We start from the raw sequence: 19,563 nt of genomic DNA on the forward strand, positions 1-19,563 counted from the left end.
GTAATGGTGGATGTTTGCTCTTAAAATGAAGAACTCCGGGAAATCTCAACAAAACAACACATTTTCTTATAATTGTGCATGTCCACTTCCAAATATGTGAGTCAGGATTTTTATATGAAGTCCATGGAACAAGCCAACCTGGAATAAAAAAGTAAAATGCTATTTCTGAACCACTAGCCTAACGAAAAAGGCCCAAGGTATTGAACTAGCTATTTTGTAGTTTGATTGGGTCCGTGAGGCCCCCATCAGGTGGGATGATATGGAGCCATGGCCCCTGGGTTCTCAGGTCTAATTTGCGTGTACTTCTTCCCTCAAAGAGAGACGGGCATAATTAACAGAACCCAAACACCCACCATGGGCTGAACAGAGTCATTTAGGGGAACGACTCGGGAGGAACGGCAGCAAATGAAATTTAATTGCAATGGGAGCAGAAAAGCCTGGCTGGTGTGTCGGAGTCACTGATGTGTTGGTGAGAAGGAGAGGAAGGAAGAGAGCGAGAGCAAGAGAGAGAGACAGAGGGAGAGAGAGAGCGAGAGAGAGAGAGAGAGAGAGAGAGAGAGAGGGTCAGACGTGAGGGAATGAGTAAATGAAAGACACAGAAGTTAGATAGAAAATATGCAGTTGAGAGAAGAGCAAGCAAAACAATGACTGATGAGCGATCGTGAGCAACGGGCTAGAGATGAACAGAGAGCAGCAGGTCTTTTACATTGAAATACACATCTAAAACTCGACATAAAGTTGAATCCAAGTTAAAGAATCAGTTCACCGAAATTACATAGACATTATCTTGCCGACTTCTGGTAGCATCAAGCCATGCAGATAGTTTGCCACACTCCAGTCCGATGGAGACAAATATAATTTTGTTGTTTGTGCTCACAGCATTGAAATTACATTTAAAATTCAACAGCCATACCTCATTCCGGAAACAGTCTCTCCTTACTCAGGCTAATCCACGGAACACACTGTCAATAGTTTTAATGGGAACTATTCATTTCTTTTGAAAGTAGTTCCACTCAGGTTAGGTCTGTGGATTATGTTCAGCAATTAGGGCAGTGTTTTCTGGAAAGAGATGTGACTGTTGAATATTTGAAAATTTCCTTTTTGCAATGCTGTGAGTGCAGACTGCAAATTTCATTTTGTTTTATTTAAATAGCTGCAGAAATCTCAGAGATGGAAATCTAAAAACCTGTAAGAGTAAAACTGAAACAATCTGCTATGATGTTCTATATATATATATACATATACATACATACGCATGGCTCATGTGACTCTCTCCAATCATCTCCAATCCAATATTAAAAAGTCACAGAAATATGACTACAAGTTACAGGAACTGACCCTTTGAAGTTCAAAGTTGCTCCAGTTGAACTCTGCTACATCACGACTTTGACCCCAGCATCATTAGTCGTGTCAATCACATTTATGCATGTAATCTTTCATCCTTACGGTCATTATCATTATTTATTACCAGCGTTAAAAACATTCAAATTGGCCTTGACCTACTTGGTCTATCCTGCGGGTCTCTTCGCCATGACTCTTTCACCTGTCCCTCTCTCTTTCCCATCATCCCTCCCTCTGTCCCTTTCAGTTTACAGAGCACTGGATGAGAAGTGACCCGGGGTCAACTATGTTCCTGTCGCTTCAAGGCACGGGCAGCCCAAAACAAATTGGGGTCACTGGGATGTTGAAGTGGTGTGATCACACATACACACTTGTGCAGATGGCTGAGTGCAGATAAGGGTAGATAACAGTGATAGGGTCTTAACACTGCGTACTTTAAGAGAGTGTAAAGGATCTGTGGGACATTGCCTCATCTTTTCCGCCAGCTGGTACAGTAACACCGGATTTGTGAATCTCACTATGCACAATGTTTAATTTTTTGACTCCAGCAACAACATGATGAGTGGATCAGAGTCACCAGGTGTGGTCTTAGTAATTAACAGAAAAGCCCCCATTAAAATGAAAATGAGCTTTGAATGTAATATTGGGCAGAGGAAGCACAAGGGTCAACGAGACAATTAGAGCCTGTGTAAATGCATTTTTAAACGCCTGCTGTCCCTTAATTGCCATTTAAAGTTATCATTGGAGGTGCTTTTAAATGACCTTTAAGCCTAACATATGAAAGCAATAAAAGCAGAGATGAGGCTAATAACTACTTTGACAGGGGACAAAAATAAATGATGTTGGGTGATTACTCATTTTCTGGACTCTGCGCACACGGATTCCTCTAAGTGACCCTTGCATGTACTACACGGCAAAAATAATTAAATGCCATTTGACGAAAATGACTTAACTCCCAGAGTCAACATCATCACCTCATGAGTCACACAGAAAGAGCCAATGTGAGCCAAACTTCAGTAAAACCTGAAAACTTGTGAGTCAGGACATATGGAAAATTGAATAACATTGTCTAGGTTTTTCTCACCTTAAAGGATTATTCTCGTTTATTACAACTTAGGTCTAGTTTTCATAGTTTTGATCATCATTTTAATCACACCATACTGTAGTATGTTATTATATGTAGTATCTGAGAGGAACACTCATTGGTTGTGCTAAAAGGTGTGAAAACCACATAAAATAACCCAAGCTATAACAGGAACTAGAATTATCCTTTAAGCCTCACAATTTTAAGTCCAACCTCCAGTCTAACTTTAAAGAATGCATTATCTCACGCTTCCCTAACCAGCCTATAACACCAATATTATATCTTTTTCTTTCCTTCAGTCTCCCTTTTACTGTTTACACATTCCTTCCCTCCTATTTCTCATTCTCAAGTGTGCCAAAAGTCCTCTAACCAGTCAACTCTCTACACCCCCACTCCATCCTTCTTTTTGTCACCTTCCCTGTCCAGCTACTACCAAATCCTCCTTTTACTTTCTGGGTTTTCTCCGGTGATTTATCTGACTGAATGTAGCTTGGGGTACTTTTTCACATTCACCAATCATTTCATCCCTTCCGTAAATATCCCGAAGGTGGTAACTTACTATGTGCAGCTCCAGATAATCTCCCAGTCCCTTGGCACTCTCTACCCTGACCAGAATGGCCTCCTTCAGCTGTGTGCTGAAGCCCACTGCCAGCCGGTCTGCCCGTGTGCTCGGCCGGTCATTGGGTGGCCAGGTATATGTGATGAGGGCTCCGCCTCGCCCGAAGATGTATGTTGTCCCAGCTGCAAAACACACAGAGATGGGAAAAATGGGTTAGCATTGAATTACGGCATGATAACACTTTAATAGCTGTAAGGAAAGACGTGTTCTCAAGCACAAATGTAGAATATGTCTTCATGTTTTCTCATAACATCTAATCAAATATAATCTAATATAAATTGTATGTGTTCACTTCTGCCACATATTCCTTTGTTGTGTAGAGCTTCCTTTTTTAAAATTTAATATTGAAATCAATCAATCTACCTTGTGCTGTAAACAAGAAATTTCACAGCAAGGTGAAAGGTCACATACTGACAACAACAACAACTCTATTCCATATCATTTAAGTAAAAACATTTGAAAAAAAATGTCTTGAATGTCCTTTTTTAAAACTGTTATGCATGTGAAAGCAAGCAGCTCTGTCTGAGTAATAAAACAAGTCTGTTGCACGGCACAGTATATCATGTTTAGTTTTAGCACTAGTACAGTACAAGCGCCGGTGTTGGCTGTCACTCTGCTTTGAAATGTTAATCTGCTGAGCCACTGCAGTTTCAGTTGCCCTCAGTTGCATCGCATTCAAACTAGGACAAACTGACAAAGTTTGTGTTGGCTACGCTGTCAGTATAACCACCACTCCTCAACGTCAACAAAAGAAATTCCTTAGATCTCCCTGTCAAAAGAACTTTGCCTCAGCAGCATTTTGAGTTCTAGCCTAAAAAAATGTACCCGCCTCGTACGCTGAGCGATTTCATGTTTGAACTGTAACAGAGTTAGGACTTGGCTTGGCTCCAGTAAGCCCGGTGGTGGATGAGAGATGACGGGTGTCGGCTGTGATTAGCATAGAGTAATGAAACAACAGTGAGCTGCTCTTAACCCTGTGGGCTGTCTGTCATAAATACATAGAAACACATGCTGTATGTGTACATACTAATGTATGTATACGAAGCTATATGAAGCCACTCACCAAACACTTCAATGATCATTTTGCTAACAACATTGGGGACACAAGCAATGAAAACTGCCCAGTTGAATTCACCATTACCAAGTTTCTTTGCTCTGATGTGTCTCACGAGTTAAACTCAACTTAAACTAAATTTCCATTCCTGTTTCTAAATATATAAAACAAAAAGATTCATCCAAGTTATGTTTTACTGCACAATCTGGATCCTGGTCATATGCACCCCTGGTTAGGTCGATGAAGTGTCGGAAAGCAGTGAAAAAGTTCCAGAACCCAATATTGATGTCTTCAAATCACCATTTGACTGTTTGCAGCTAACAGTCCAAAGATTTTCAATTTGCAGTGACAGAAAACAAATTCTCACTTTTGAAATGGAACACCAGGCAAGTGTCACTTTTTCTTGCTAAATGATCAAACTTCAAAATGTTTTCTTTTCAGTTGATTGGCTAAACAATTCAGGAACTAACAGCAGCACCAGACTCCAGACATATACCCAATTGTGCACGGATACAGCACGGTGCACAACATGGGTTTTCATACTGTGCCCACGCTTACCTATGAAAGCACACACACTCACAGGTGTGGACGCTGACACACACACACACACACACACACACACACACACACACACACACACACACACACACACACACACACACACACACAAACACACAAACAAACACACGCACACACACACACACACACACACACACACACACACACACATGTCCTTGTTATTTCAAACCCTACAAATCTGTGTGTGTGTGCTCTGGTCAGAGAGGATGGAAAGCAGAGGCTGTGATGGCTGCAGGGCCAACAGGCCTTCAAACAACATCCACAGCAACAGGCCGCACACACTCTTAGTCATACACAAGGTAGAAAGGCAGGCTGATAAAGAATGGGAGACATACAGTCTTCTTGCACACACACACACTCACTCACTCACTCAGCTACCCGACACTGAAATTATCTAACAATCCGCTGGTAGCCATTTGAAATCGGCTGACACACAACTCTCCTGCCTCTCTCTCTTGCTTCCTCTCTCCCTCTGCCTCTTTCTGGCTCCTGCCATCCCTTCCCCTTCCCTCCTTCCCTCCTTCTCCTCTTCTCCTCCTCTCCTCCTTCCCTCCCAGCGGAGCTAAGCCCTCTGCTCAGCTCTTGTTGTTTTCTCAAGGCTGTATTATTTTAGCGCTGACTAATTATCGCAGCATGGCAAGGAGGGCTATAAAGAGGTTGTGTGCCGGAGGAGGAGGGGGGGAAAAAAAGGAGAGGATGAAGAAAGACAACGGGGTATGGAGGCAGGGAGTGGAGAGGATGGCAAAGTGTGAACTGTGGATGGAGGAGAGAAAAAGAAAGTTGGCGCCCCACCCCCCACCCCCACCCTCTCTTTCCTGTGTTTATTAGCAGCGCAGCATCGGGGCTTCGTGGAAACTGAGCGAGAGACAGCTGTTGAGAAAGAGGAGAAAGGATTTCTAAAATGGCCGACAAACAGAGAAGGTGGGGAGCCATGTTGTGATAGATGAGACTGGAGCCATGTGGGGAAGGAGAGAGACTGGTTGATGGTAGCTGAAGCCGAGAGCATGTTAATGTATCTGATTGCACTTGTATGAGGAGAGAGAGAGAGAGAGAGTTTGAGGGACGAGGAGAGAAAGTTAAGTTTATATGACACACACACACACACACACACACACACACACACACACACAGAACTGAAAAGGTGCCGCTCCACCAGCTTTACAAGGCAGTTCTCTAGTCAGAGGAATTACTACTCGTCTGTGTAAACAGATGTGGGTATTTAACGGGCAGCAGTTGTCATATGAAGGACACAGTAAGTTGCATTATGGGAAGTCTAGCATCCAGTTTTTTGTTTATACACACACTATCAACTGAAGTCAGAATATCTCTGAGTATACTGCTTCAATTTCAGATATTCTTTCTTAAATTTGTCTCAACTGTATGGGAGGCAATAGTCAAATGCTTTGATACAGTAATTAGAGGGACCTATATGATTTCCTTAACTTAACAAAATAAACAAAAAACTCAGATATATCACACTCAAGGTAAACTTTGATATGAACACTATACAATCAAACTCCACATTTCCCTGTGCTACTTTACTGTGTAATTCCATCACGGCGCAGTGAATAACAAATTATTCAAGGACATATTCACTCAGCTTTTCAGATAGCTGTTAACTCGCAAAACAACACAAGGATATGAGATGATGTCACGGGCGTGACTCTGAACATCTTTGAAACCAGCAGGGATTCTACTCTGAGATACAACAGACAAACCAAATGGAAGAAATAATTACAACAAGATTAAAAAATAAAACAATCCCTAACTTTTCCAGTGAGCTCAAATATGTTGTTTTTTTAATTGGCCCCACGGGTCCCATTGTAGCCCCTGTTAATGTACATAAACTACAACTATCTTCATTACATGTGCTGTCTCATCAAGTACAGAGAACCCATTACCCAGAACCCAAGTATAATAATATGTATAAAACAATGCAGAATGATGCAGCAACCCAAAATGTTTAAGTTTGTATGTGCTTTTTCTCCCATATCTTAAATATCTAATGAGTAACCACTACAGTATCTCATTTAGGGTGTCTCACCAATCAGACATGCGGCACGTATCATCTCTGCTTAACTAATTCTCATCAATTAACACCCCTCTCATGCAAAGCACCTACCATATGCTTTGTCTTCCCCAGAGAGTTTGCTGTACGCCTGTTGCCACAGTCACACTTGTCACTTTTTACTTTGTCTTTATCATAAGCACATTCAATTTGCCCACATGAAAGTCACAGAAGTGATAACTGAAGTGGCAAAGTTGAGGCAAACAAACAAACAAACAAACAAACAAGAACTTCCACACTCTAGTCGTACTTGGAAATACTTTTGACTCCTCTCTTGTTCTTTACCTCCATCCAATGAGCTGGTGTTGACTTTGCCTGTTTTGATTTGTCCAGCTGATAGTGGCCACCTGCTGTTTTATGCACTTGTATACGTGTGTGCATGTGTTTGTGTGTATGCACACTCATCTCGCCTCTAAATGAGGAGACAAAGGAGGTGCAGAGTCTCTAATGAGTAGTCTGACAGGGTGCATCCATGTGTCACTGTTTCTCCCAGCGAACACCTGCTGCTCTGGTTGAGGCAAAACTTACCAAAGACTGCAATGCAACACACACTAATAGGGGGATGAGAGAGCGAGATAAGGTGTTTATCAAAGCCAAGAAGACACATTTGGAGAACTTTCTTCTCTGGCTGTCTACAATAATTTACAGTGTACATTTCGAGATGCCTTGTGTGCAGTGGGTATCGTACATGAAGGAAGTTAAAGAGTTTGAAATAAACCAAAACTGGTGTTTGCCTAGAAATCAATCTAAAAGTTTGGTCCCTCCAAGGTTTTCCTTTGATTACCTGTTATATGCAAGACTCCTGACTAGAAACACAACAACATTTGCTTGTTCGCGAACACAACGTATGGTGATGTTTTCCTCAAAAGTGAACTCTTGTGGTCAAGTGAAGAATTCTATGTAGCAAAGGAAAAGTAGCAGGATGCGGTTGAGTCTCAAGACCGTTTGCGGGGGGGTTATATAATTTGAAACTGTGTCTCTGCAACTACTTAAAAGAACAAGGCAGATAGAAGTACTCCCAAACAGCAACTGTTTGCCTTTATTGGAAACTGTGAGTAAAAAGTAAATTAGTGCTTCCTTGGGAGTTGTCTGCAAAGAAAAACCTGGCCCGTTATGGATTTGTCTGACCTTCAGTCCACCGTAGTCTAATCAAGCAATCTTCCTGCCGTCTTTGCTAGAATAATAATGATAGAAATGCTCTGCCACACTTGTTTCACAATCTCCACATCAAAAAAAAAAAAAGAGACTAAATATTTATTACTTTTGTCCAATTAGCTCTGGCGCCATCGATCTGGCCAATCAATCCTACCTGTGGTGCTAGAGGTAGAGAGAATGCAGAGATGAAGCAAAACATTGCACGACACCCCTTGATTATTATTTCCATTCACATGGGCTGTCTGGTAATTTGGTTTGAAGAACTGAAAAAAAATATATATATATATATATAAAAGCCATTTTCCTTTGTCCACAGATCCGGTGGAAAATAATCAGAAAAGACTCATGAATCAAAGCAGTAATGAAAAACCTATTGATTTTGATTGTTGCATCCCTCCCCTTTTTTCTTTCACTCTTCTTCTCTATATTGGGGGTGAAAGGAGTGTATTTAGGATTGAGTTTATCATTCGGGATTCTTTCTCTGCAAAGAGTCATTGATTTGGGATAGTGGATTCTAGGCCACTACCATCCACCGTGGGGATAAACAGGTCATATCGGATAAACCAGACGCCACAATTTTTCATTAAGGCCTGCGGTCAATGTTGCGGTGTCGAACACTAGCCGCAAAGCCTCATGGGAGCTGACAGCATGAAAATTGCGTGACAGGTCGGCAATAAAATGGAAATTCCATGAGGAAAAAAGGGACTGATGGTGGTGATGGAGTCAATTCTTGGGAGGCAATAAGCCTCAAGGCGCACTCACACTGCACACCCACGTAAATTTAAACACACTTCTTATTTTAAACTCTCAGACAGGCTCTCAAACAATAACTCAATAACACACAGATGGTTCCTCCAACCTTCATGTATTATTGCATCAGTGCAGACTGATTCTTTGAAGCAGTTAAGGAGAGAGACAGAGCTATTGATTCCTTTTAAACGAGAAGACTGAAACCTTTTTTGCTACTCTTTTTGACACAACATATATTTCAGAGACAGAGAAAAGGATGCGTAGTCTGGGAAAAAAGAAACTGAGAAAGAAAGGGGCTGAGATGAGACATTTGCCAAAAGTTTCTAGACATCTGTTGATCTTTGAAGTTTCCAAGTTACATGCACACACACCGTGACAAGAACTTGGTAAAGAGCACACACACTTCACTGACATTTTAGGGTCCTTCCATCTTTTCCAATGGCTTGATCGGGCACACACACAAACACCCACAGATGCAATCACTCTTTTCGTAGTCTAACAACCTCGTCAACAACTCCGGCCTTGCTCTGATAGCTATTTCTCTGTGGCGGTATATAAGAAAATGTAGAAATGGCTGCATCTAGGATGGAAATAGCAAGTCATCCCCTCTGATAATATTCCTCTTCTATCTATGCTTTCTGCAAGATTGCTTCGAAGGATGAGTGGGCCCTTCCTGCTACATGAGATGAAACGACACTTGATTACAACAGTATCAAAGTTTCTAAGACTTTCAGAGGCCAGTTAGGGACAACACACAACGTGTTAACCTGCTTGTCTAGATACAAGCTAATACAAAGATCTAGATAAGAGCTAATACAAAGCTAAATTGTCATCGTCAGTTGTCATCATTAGTCATCATGCCAATGATAATCTATGGGTTAACCCGAACCCTATACTACTATATTCCATTCTAACAGGAACCAGAACGCTCTTGATGCCAAAAACTGGTAGCTTGTCTGTAGATTCTGCATTCATACCTCAGGGAAATTCATATTCTTCCTTTTTTCAGACTTAGTTTGCTTTCTACACACAGATAAGAGCTTCAGTCGTTAGCTGTGAGATGGGGACATGGCACTACTGTAGCATGGACAATGTTGGAAAGAGAAATTGGACTGACCTTATACTTGGAAAATAATGGGACATTACACATATTTGACATACTGCACATACCCTTAACTACAAGTATATAGACGAAACATGTTCTTTTGAACTACAGTTGTACTTTATGACTTTATCTCCTAAAGTGACAGTATCGCCAATTAAATGTCTAAATTTAGTGTACATCTTATTTAATCCTCAAAATTTCATACATCAGACTAAGGTCACTCAATGCCATTTCAGTCTTTAAGCAGCTGAAGCTGGATACGATAGATCTTGTTTTGGGGTCTATTGATGATCAAGGACCCTGTGGGAATTCCAGAAATCAACGGAAAAAACATCAATGGAAAGGGGTCAAAGTAATCGAATAAGAGTCAAAGAGGTTGTTTATGTCTGATGGCAAACACCATTCTGGAATACAGAAGTGGTTATGATCAAATGGTATCCCATGGCCAAAGTTTCAGACTTGGATGGCATGATGGCACATGAAACACCCAAAAGCAGACCTTCAAATTGAGATTATATTATCAAGCACACAAAAATGCCTATAACAACGTAAAAAAAAACAGTTTAAACCTATTCAGTCTAACCACTTAGTAGACCACAGAAGGCCCAATGAAGAACTGGTTTGCAATTTAGAACACAATTGCAAGCATAGTTAAGGCCTAATAATGATTTTTGGTCATTTACACTTTTTTGGACTGGAAAACAAATTCAAAAGAGAAAAACAGAATTTGGAGAAACACATGGTTACCACAGTGTTCTCTCCTTTCATGCAGCACTGTGGGGACATTAGCTACATTGTTTTCATCAAATTAATCATTCTTCTTCATTCTTCCTCACTCTTCTTTATAAAACAATTAGTGCCTGAATTACACTGTTTTTTATCTACGTCAAAATAGCCATTATCGAAGGAAAGAAGTGAGAACACTGCTTTTAAGTTTAGTTTATACTCAACATTGTAGCTCAAGTAGGTTCAAATGTATGTGTGTGTGAACTCTAGTAGAGTTAGCAGCACCATATTAAGGAGGCTAAGAGGAGGGAGTGATTTCTTTGAAGCTGATTGGTGCTTATTTGTTTCTGAAATGGTAGCAGTAACGGGAATAACAGTTCTCTTTCTGAATGAAATTATAGGCTACTGACAAAATGGAACTGATTTTAATGACAGATTGTTACCCACTTAAAACTACTTGTTTAAATCACATTTCTGTCCTGTTTAGTTTGAAAGGCCAAAGAACAGGGGCTGATAACTGGAAATAAATGGTTTGCATGTGTTAAATGATTTGGTTTACTTAACTTAAAATGTTCAAACTACCTAATTGGACGTAACGAGAACACTGGAACAGTTTATTCAAGTGATGGTATCAGAGCTTTGTGAAGCAACCTGCATTCTGCTGAGCAACCCTGTGTTGTAGAATGGCAAATAAATTAACCTTGAACCAATTGCGAATTAGTTCAACAGCACACATCTGTACTTCACACTGTCCAGAAATCAAATCTGTCCATCTGATGATTATTCTCCTCCCCATTTCTACCAGTGGGGACTTGACACGCTGCTGTACATTTTACAGTTCAGGAGGATTCAAACGTTTTTTAAACTCCTTTTTGCTTTCAACACCAATGATGTTCTTGGGAGGTTTGTTTGAAACATTTCAAATGCCTGTTATGTCCCTGGAGGGAATGCTACTATCAGAGAGTGATTTTTGTACAAATACTAGTCTTCAGCTAGTACTCAGATGCTACCCTTGTTTTTTTCCAAATATCTGTAAATGGAGGGACCCAGAGGGAGTAGTTGAGAGGAGGCAAGGGCAATAAGAGACCATTGGGAAGGGTGATAGTGGGCCATGCTGTTCGACTGTTTTACACTCTGATAAGAAAAGAATTGTCTTTAGACATGTTGCTAGGCAGGACAGCACATCTGCCCTGCATATATATCATCTAGAAAGCTTATTGATCAGCCCAGAATACCCTCTTCTGTCTGATAACCAGCTCAATAGTCTGGTGTGGTCGAAACAGTGATGCCCAATGGAGCCTGTTAGAGGCAAAGTAGCAATTTTTATTTTGATCAAAGGCACACATGCAACTTGCTAAAGCGAAGGCTATATTTACTCATTATTAAGCATCTTCACAGAACTTTGCAAGAATTAGGTTACAGTCACTTGGGGGAAAGGTGAACCAAATGTCAAACGACTAAATTAACTTAAGCTGATATTTTCTGGTGTTTCCTCCATGCCTATGAAGAGGATTAAAAATGAATTATTTGGTTTAAGAAGTACTTTTTGCCCACAACAAGGCAGCAGCACTGAGTCATCATTGCAAATTACTGTACTGTTGTGTAACTGGGATTTGTATCAACACAAAAAGACGACAGAGTGCAGAGGTGGAAAAGTGAAAATACCAATAGATCACAGTCTCTAAAGTACTGTGAGGATCTGATCAGTGTTTATTCTGGTTGTTTTGATTGAAGTAAATAAATGTAAGTTTCAGCTTGTGCTCTCTTGCTCATTTGAACCTAGACCTAGAATATGGTAGTTGAAATCCAGCATTGTTCTTCAGTATATTGAGAAAGGATTGAGGCTTCAGTCGAGTTTCAAACATGCAGCTCTGTTTTTAGGGCCTGCAACATGTCTTGCAGAATGTAGTCTAACAGAAATGTATTGCAAGTGAAAAAAGGAACTAATCTACCCAAACAAATGAATGTATGGCTAAACAGGATGTTTGAAATGTTTCATTTAGAAGGTAAATGAATGAATGCTTTTTTCTTTTTTTTTCTCATATAAGAGGAGATCTGACAACGTAATACCAATTACAGACACACAAACTGCACTGTCACACACCAACCCACTCAGAAATGCATGCATGAACACACAAACACCCAGAGCAGCAATAATAGCGGTATCTTTCCACATTAACCCTTCTAATAACATGCCAATCAAACAGCAGCAGCAGATGTGAATATTTCAGCTTGAGGCTCTGCTCTGGGACTTTGCTGTTCAATTATTTACCATGTTTGGAGGGTATACATCACGTTGACCCCATCTTCAACCTACCACCACCAAATGCTAAGCCTGCGAAATATGGTGAAAACAGATGACACAACATGTGAGCAAGACTTTGGTTGGTGTTGAAATATAGCAGTGGACAGTGGTCCGTGTGCTTGGAGAAAAAGAGGTCCGACGAGATGTGAATATGTTGCACATTGGCAACATCAAATGCTGACATGTACTGCGTGAAGAAATAATAACAGACCTGCCCGAATAACAACCTTATTTTCCTCACAGAGTCATTAAGCTGTGATGTTCTGAAAAGGTCAGACTGTTTTGTTGCTGCTAGATCTATGGGAATACGTGTGTGTGTGTGTGTGTGTGTGTTTATGTCGAGGGGGTACAAATGTGCAAGCAAGTGTGTGCACTTCTTGATAATGTTTAATATCCATGGGCCCATTAGTGTTAACATCATCCTAATTATGCTGGAGGGGCCTTTACAGTACATAAACAAACACGGGCTGAAGCTGGTGTTAGCCATTCCATCTCCAAAGTGGTGACCTTATGAAATGGTGGCTCAAATTGTAAAATTACACAAGCAGGAAAGGTTTTTGCATGAACTGTGCTCACAACACATTTAATGGACGGAAACCAAATGGACACAAAAAGGTTTTGAAAGGATTTCATGTCAAGGAACAAGGAGCACAAAAACAGAAATCTAACACCATATACACCAATGCGTACAAAGCTATTAGAGAATGTCAGTTATGACTATACAGTATATGGATAAAATAGTTATGAATAATACTAGCAAGAGAAACTAACAATTATTTTGTCATTCATTAATCTGATGAATCACTGATTGATTGTTTAGACAATGACATGTCAGAAAATAGTGAAAAATGCACGACACAATTTCCCAAAGCGACTTCTTAAAACCTCTTGCTTTGTTCGCAGAACAAGATGGCATTTACAATAATACGGAACAAAGAAAAGCAGCAAATCCTGACACTGGATTAGCTGGAACCAGTGAATGTATCTTATCTGTAAAAACCCTTAAATGATTAGCGAATCCTTTCCACGCTAAAAATAAAGTCCTTGTCCCCTCATGTCCTTTCTCAGAGAAGGAAACCAAAGAATCTAGAATCCAAAAGATCACTTGATTAGACTTTGTGAGCCACGGTCCAACTCTTTTGAACTATCAGAGCTTGCATTCTAGGGCAGCAGTACCCACTGGACAAAATGAGTCTCCACTGACTTCACCTCTCTAGCGTATTACATGGAGATAAGGGCCTCTCAGAAACTGTCAGAAATAGAGTGAGGAAGCCAACACCTTCCGTTTGTCAGAGCAAACATGGACCTCTGCAGCCCACTTGACCGGAGGTTGAAGCAACATTCTAAATGGTTCTTTAATGAAATGAGCTGAGTGCACTGTATGGCTCAGATAACTTGTTATGTGGTACTGGAGGTGTAGGAGAGGTTGAAAGAACAAAGAAGACTGTGTAGAGCTAAGGGAATAATGACCTTCATCTCAGATGAGGAGAAAAGATGGACGGAGAGATGCTGGAGTGTGGGGGGAGGTGAGGGAGTGAGTGATTGATGGCAACAGAGAGAAGCTGAGAGAGACCAACAGACACAAGGGGGGATCAATGGGAAGCTTCTTCCGAAGAGCAAGAGCGTAGATCCACTCCGTTTCATTCCCCAGGACTGTATTCCTCAGACTCCAGGGTATCCCACATCAAAGGCAGAGGCGTATGAAGTGGGGAGATGAAAGAACGACATAGTCTGTAGTGGATGTGTGAGGTGCATGCATTAAATATTGCGTGTATGTGTGTTGGATGTGTTCTGACACACACACACACACGTATGATGAGCTGGCAGAGGTCAGTTCACACAGGATTTCAGGATCTTGTGAAGCTTCGACTGTTGTTTACACATGAAAGCTGCAAGACTGCGTATCCATTTCGGGCCACATATTGGAGAAGGTTTATTATCTATTCACTCAGCTATTATGAGCTTGCATCCATAAAGACCAGCCTGAGAGGAAAGACGGAACAAATATAAGGCTGTGTCTTTGAAGACCAAAGGTGGTCCAGACTCTCTCATCTCAAGAGAAAGAAGGTTAAAATCTGCCGCACATCGCTGTGGTGGTTATTGAACCGAATACCCACATGCTAAATACTAAGAATGGGATAGACCAAGTAGATACAGTGAGACTGCAAAAACTATCCATAAGCCAGCTCTCTAAGGAAACATCTGAAATGTCATTGGCACCTCTGTTCTCTGATGTCGAATCAGTGTTGAAGTGTCGACTGCATTCTCTTCATCTTTCCTCCCTCGTCTCACCAGGCCCGAGGGGACTCCTGGACAGGGGCGACTGTCTGAGTACAGCTGTCACAGACCTGATATTTCACATGGGGGTGTGAGTGGAAAGGCGGACGAGCAAGGCGAGGAACGGGAGATACTAAATAAATGACTGTCTGTACTTTACTCGGAGCCCTTCAGTGGAAAAGAAATCAAGCCGAACCAATAATGTGACGAGACAAAACCCAAACACGGGAGAGAAAGGGAAACAGAAAAGAAGATTTGCTGTGCCGTGTCTGGAACCACAACATTTAGCCAGAGGCGCGTCACTTACTCCTTCTCTTTTTCTCTAACAGCCTGCCTCCCTTTCTCTCATTCTCTTTCCTTAATCTTTAACCCCCCCTTTATCCCTCCATCCCCTCTCCTTTTCGGCAGGTTGGCAGTCAAACATAGCAAGCTGTAGCCGTTACATAACAATCCATTTGTTGGCGGGTGCTGAGAGACTGCTCGGTGGCTGATGCACAAGCAGCAGAATCAGGGCCTTAAACAGGGGAAAATAAAAATTCACAGACGCTTGTGAATACAAACAGATAAACAAACGCAGACCGTAAGAGGACGGAAAACAAACAATGGGGTTACTGGTGGAGGCCTCATGTTCTTCATTGCTTGTGCGTCATGTAAGCAGCCAACTGGCCTCATGAGCAATCTGCTAGGTCTAATAGTGTTTTTCTGAAGTCTCTGACACTTCTCCCAAAGCACTTTAACTTGTAATGTATATGAACACACTGTAGGGTGTACTATGGGAGCTGTCTATACATTTTCTGTGATATGAATTTACTCATAAACCTAGTCTGATGCACACTGCACATGCCTTTACTTTCTGCTTATGCATGTTAAGTCTGTGGGACAAGCCATGATTATTCATCCGTAACCCAAAATCAAGTTTGTTTCAGAAGGCTTTATCATCTATAGAACATACAGCCTCTATCCCTCAACCCTCAATTTGTATAACGAAAAACAAGGAAACGAGCCAGAAAAAGGAAGAAATAAGCCATAAAGGACACGACACTTCATCTTCTTGTAGTTTAGTAGATCTTTAAGCTATAAGAAGGATAATGAATATTCTTTGCACCTTAATCTAACTGCACCATAGATGTGTCAGATCAGAAAGCAGTTTTATTCCAACAGTCATTTGTAGAGGTTCTGGAAGGCACTGACAAATGATGTTGTCTTGCTGATAAAAGTGTTAAACCAGGAGATTCTTATGTCGTCTCGACAGCAAACAATATATTTTGATGTTTAATTTTGGAGGACTTATCAGCTAAGGAGAGGGAAAAGTGGAAATGAAAGGGAGACACTGTCTAGCCACCATGTGAGACATTTAGAGTTTACTGAATTCAACAATGCGGCTTGCCGTACTGTGTCCTGTGGAGCCAGTGACTGCTTCCTGACAATTCTTCACTTGTTGATCTTTTGACCAAATTGAGTCATAAACAATAGGTTGGCAGATGAATAAATTCAAAAAAAAAAAAAAAAGCCTCCACGTCTGTCGCTGGTTTTTAATTTTTAGTTTTTAACGTCCTTGCTCATTACTCTTACTTACTGTATTAAACCACAATTATATTTACATACGTGTTCATGTTTAATGTTTCCCTCTCACAGATTTTGTTGACTTTTCCGAGTATGCTCGCGGCAGTCTGACCTTCAAACTGAAACGTTCACGTGTAATTTCCTCTGTTTCACAGCCTGGAGGGATGCTTGAACCTAAGCGTTGCAGATGAATGCAAAGACATTGCGTTGACGGGAAGGAAACAGTGAGGAAAAACACAGGCAAGTGTTTGGCCCCCGAGCTATTTCGGAGCCTGTTGAGAACGCTTGGACAATGCACCGGTGAGATGGGCTGTGGCTTTTACGAAGCCATTTATAATTCCTAAATGTCACAACGGTGTAAAAGGAGGAAGATTTAATTCAGTGCTGAAAAAGAAGTGTGCATCTCCAGTGCAAAGACATTTGTTCTTATTGCATGGCCATTGAAGTCCCTGTAAGTACAATGGACTGTTCACACGCTCCCTTTAAGTGAAATCAGACAGGTTATAGAAATGAATTAGAGCCAAGACGACTGAAAGAGATGCTTGGAGGCAAATAAAGCACAAATCTTTTTTTATCTTGTCTTATTAGCAGCAGCAAGCAGATAATGGCTCAGTTGCCCCCAAACAGAAACATAAATGTGATTTGATGCAACCAGGCAGCCATCCCAGTGTCCACACACTCCAATGGCATCCCCGCCACAACAATAGCTCCAGTACCTCAAACAACCTAAACTCATTTCCCAAGCTCATACTTAATGTGTACGCTCTGGCTAATGAGGAGAATTAGACAAATAACGAGTACAGTTCACCCTGGATTTGAGTCAACACGTCTCAGACAAGAGCTAGTCTGTGGGGCCTCACAATGGCAAGGAAATATATTGTTTCAGCCAGTTCTTGCTGGTAAACAAACAGCAAACATTTTCTCTGTAATTAGCAGAGATTCGCCGCCAAAGCACGGACAGGAACCGGTGATTACAGTGATCACAGCAATCTTCCAGAGGCTTCAGGATGTATGACATATAAGCTTTCACTGCATATTTGTTAAATCATGTAGGGGAGCTTCTGTACCCTGCTACCTTTTGATAGGTCTTCTTTTTCTCTGCGTTTCCGTACCGTCTCTATCGGCTAAGACGTTTTAACATGTTTTGGCTGACAGTGCACAGGTGCAAACACCTAAAATACATGACAGTTGTCTAGCTAAATGGATACAGAGAGAATGAGTGTAAAAAAGCAGTGAATCTATAGTTTAGTTCCAAATTAATGCTGTACGTCTTACGGCTCATCAAAATAACACATCTCTGCACACAGCATTGACTTTAACAGGGTTTATGATATGTGATGTGAGCTCCAACCTCGCAATAAATGATGTCTGCTTAAATTTTGCAAAGACATCATGGCTGAGTGCCCCTCATGGCAGGACTGAAGGACGTGCCAACGGAAAAAAAAAAAAAAAAACCCCTAAGAAGATGATTTTAAAAGTGGAACTGATTTTGTACACACAAAACTCCTGCAGTTCCCTTCCCCGTTTCCTTTCCCTCTGCATCACTTTCACTCTGCAGATTAAAAAAAGGGTTTCACGGATGTCAAGAAGTATTAGCTTCTTGTACGAGGCTGTGAGGATGCAGGCATAGGCCTCGCCATCCTGTGCTCTCTCGCCTGCTTTTTCTCCTCCTGCATCACTCCAAGACTTCAGAGCATGTGACTAAGCGGATGCCCCCTATCTCTCCTTCAGTGGAACCGCACCCTCGTTTGTTTAAACACGATTTATTGAGGGTCAACACAGGTGAGACACTCTGGGCGCCACTTTTCTTTCTTTTATAAAGCTGTAACGTTTACAGTCATCAGAACGGTTGCAACAACACAAAATGGTTGGCACCAGAATTGCGTGCGCCTGCAAAAAGAAAAAAAAAAAAGAGGTGATGATGAAGTGACCTCGTTAGAGAGCTTTCATGGGGACTGCTTTATCAGAGAGAAGTGGATGTGGATTATCCAAATAAGAGATACAGTTTAAACGCAATCTTTGAAAAATTATGAAGCAAAGGAAATTTGGGCAAGTAAATCCTTTAGTAGGACAAAATATTATTCTTTTTGACTTATTAATAATTCATTTACAGTACATGTTACTAAGCAGAGCTTCTCAGCTGCAAGGACTAAATATTATGAAAGCATACATTATGAGATATATTTAGCTCAGTTTATAAGCTGGGCTTTGTGTTTGCCTGAAACAGTAACCGTGTAGGTGTGCACCACTGTTCTAAAGCTGCGGCATAAAGCCCACCACCAAGGACAACCGTAACCTATCATGCATATATTACTACATCCCAGAATCAGGGAACGACATAGAACATGGGTGGAGAAACATGTGTATCGGTTGAGAGAGCAGAGTCTCAGCGGTCATAGGCAGAGGTGAGATTTATGGGCAGAAGAGAAGATGAGTAAGGAGAGAAAGGATCAGCCAGTGTCAGCCATGACACAGGCATTCTAGTAAGGGTGCAGATGGAGCAATGAGATGACATTTTGCTCTCCATTTCCTCCCACAGCTGTTGCTACCAGCAGGCAAAGGCAGGAGAGCAGGAAGGAGAGAGAGAGTGAGAGAGATGGACAAAACAGAGTGAGAATGAAGCAGAGATGATGAGAAGAGAAAGAAGTGATGAAAGATTGTTAACCCACACCTTTGCCACTGCCCATTACTTCTATCCCCTGCCCTTCAACTGCATTCTCTCTCCGTTTCCTCTCTCCTCGCCTCCCTCAATCTCTGCCCTCATTTTTCTCCCGGTCTCTCTGCAGAAGCCGACACAGGCCGCGCTCTGCCAGCGGGCTCGTCCGAGGTATGTGGAGGAGGCCTTGCTGCTTCTAATGAGGTACCCTCTGTGAGATTTCAAACATCCACCGCGTCCCTTGCCTTCAGCAACGGCAGCACAAAGTGGTGGACAGGGAG

At 41.5% G+C, this 19,563-nt stretch overlaps 1 protein-coding gene across 14 annotated transcripts in view; it reads right to left on the bottom strand.

Annotated features, from left to right (window-relative positions):
* Positions 1-19,563, bottom strand: part of nrxn2b (neurexin 2b) — a 592,065-nt gene that overhangs the window by 96,723 nt on the left and 475,779 nt on the right. For all 14 annotated transcript variants that reach the window (XM_019268034.2, XM_027287992.1, XM_027287993.1 and 11 more), the window contains one exon: positions 2,985-3,166. In XM_019268034.2, coding sequence (XP_019123579.2) covers positions 2,985-3,166 — 182 coding nt within the window. The remainder of the gene's footprint in view (positions 1-2,984; positions 3,167-19,563) is intronic.

Source organism: Larimichthys crocea, chromosome XIV (assembly GCF_000972845.2).
Source record: "Larimichthys crocea isolate SSNF chromosome XIV, L_crocea_2.0, whole genome shotgun sequence".
Taxonomy (NCBI): domain Eukaryota; kingdom Metazoa; phylum Chordata; class Actinopteri; family Sciaenidae; genus Larimichthys; species Larimichthys crocea.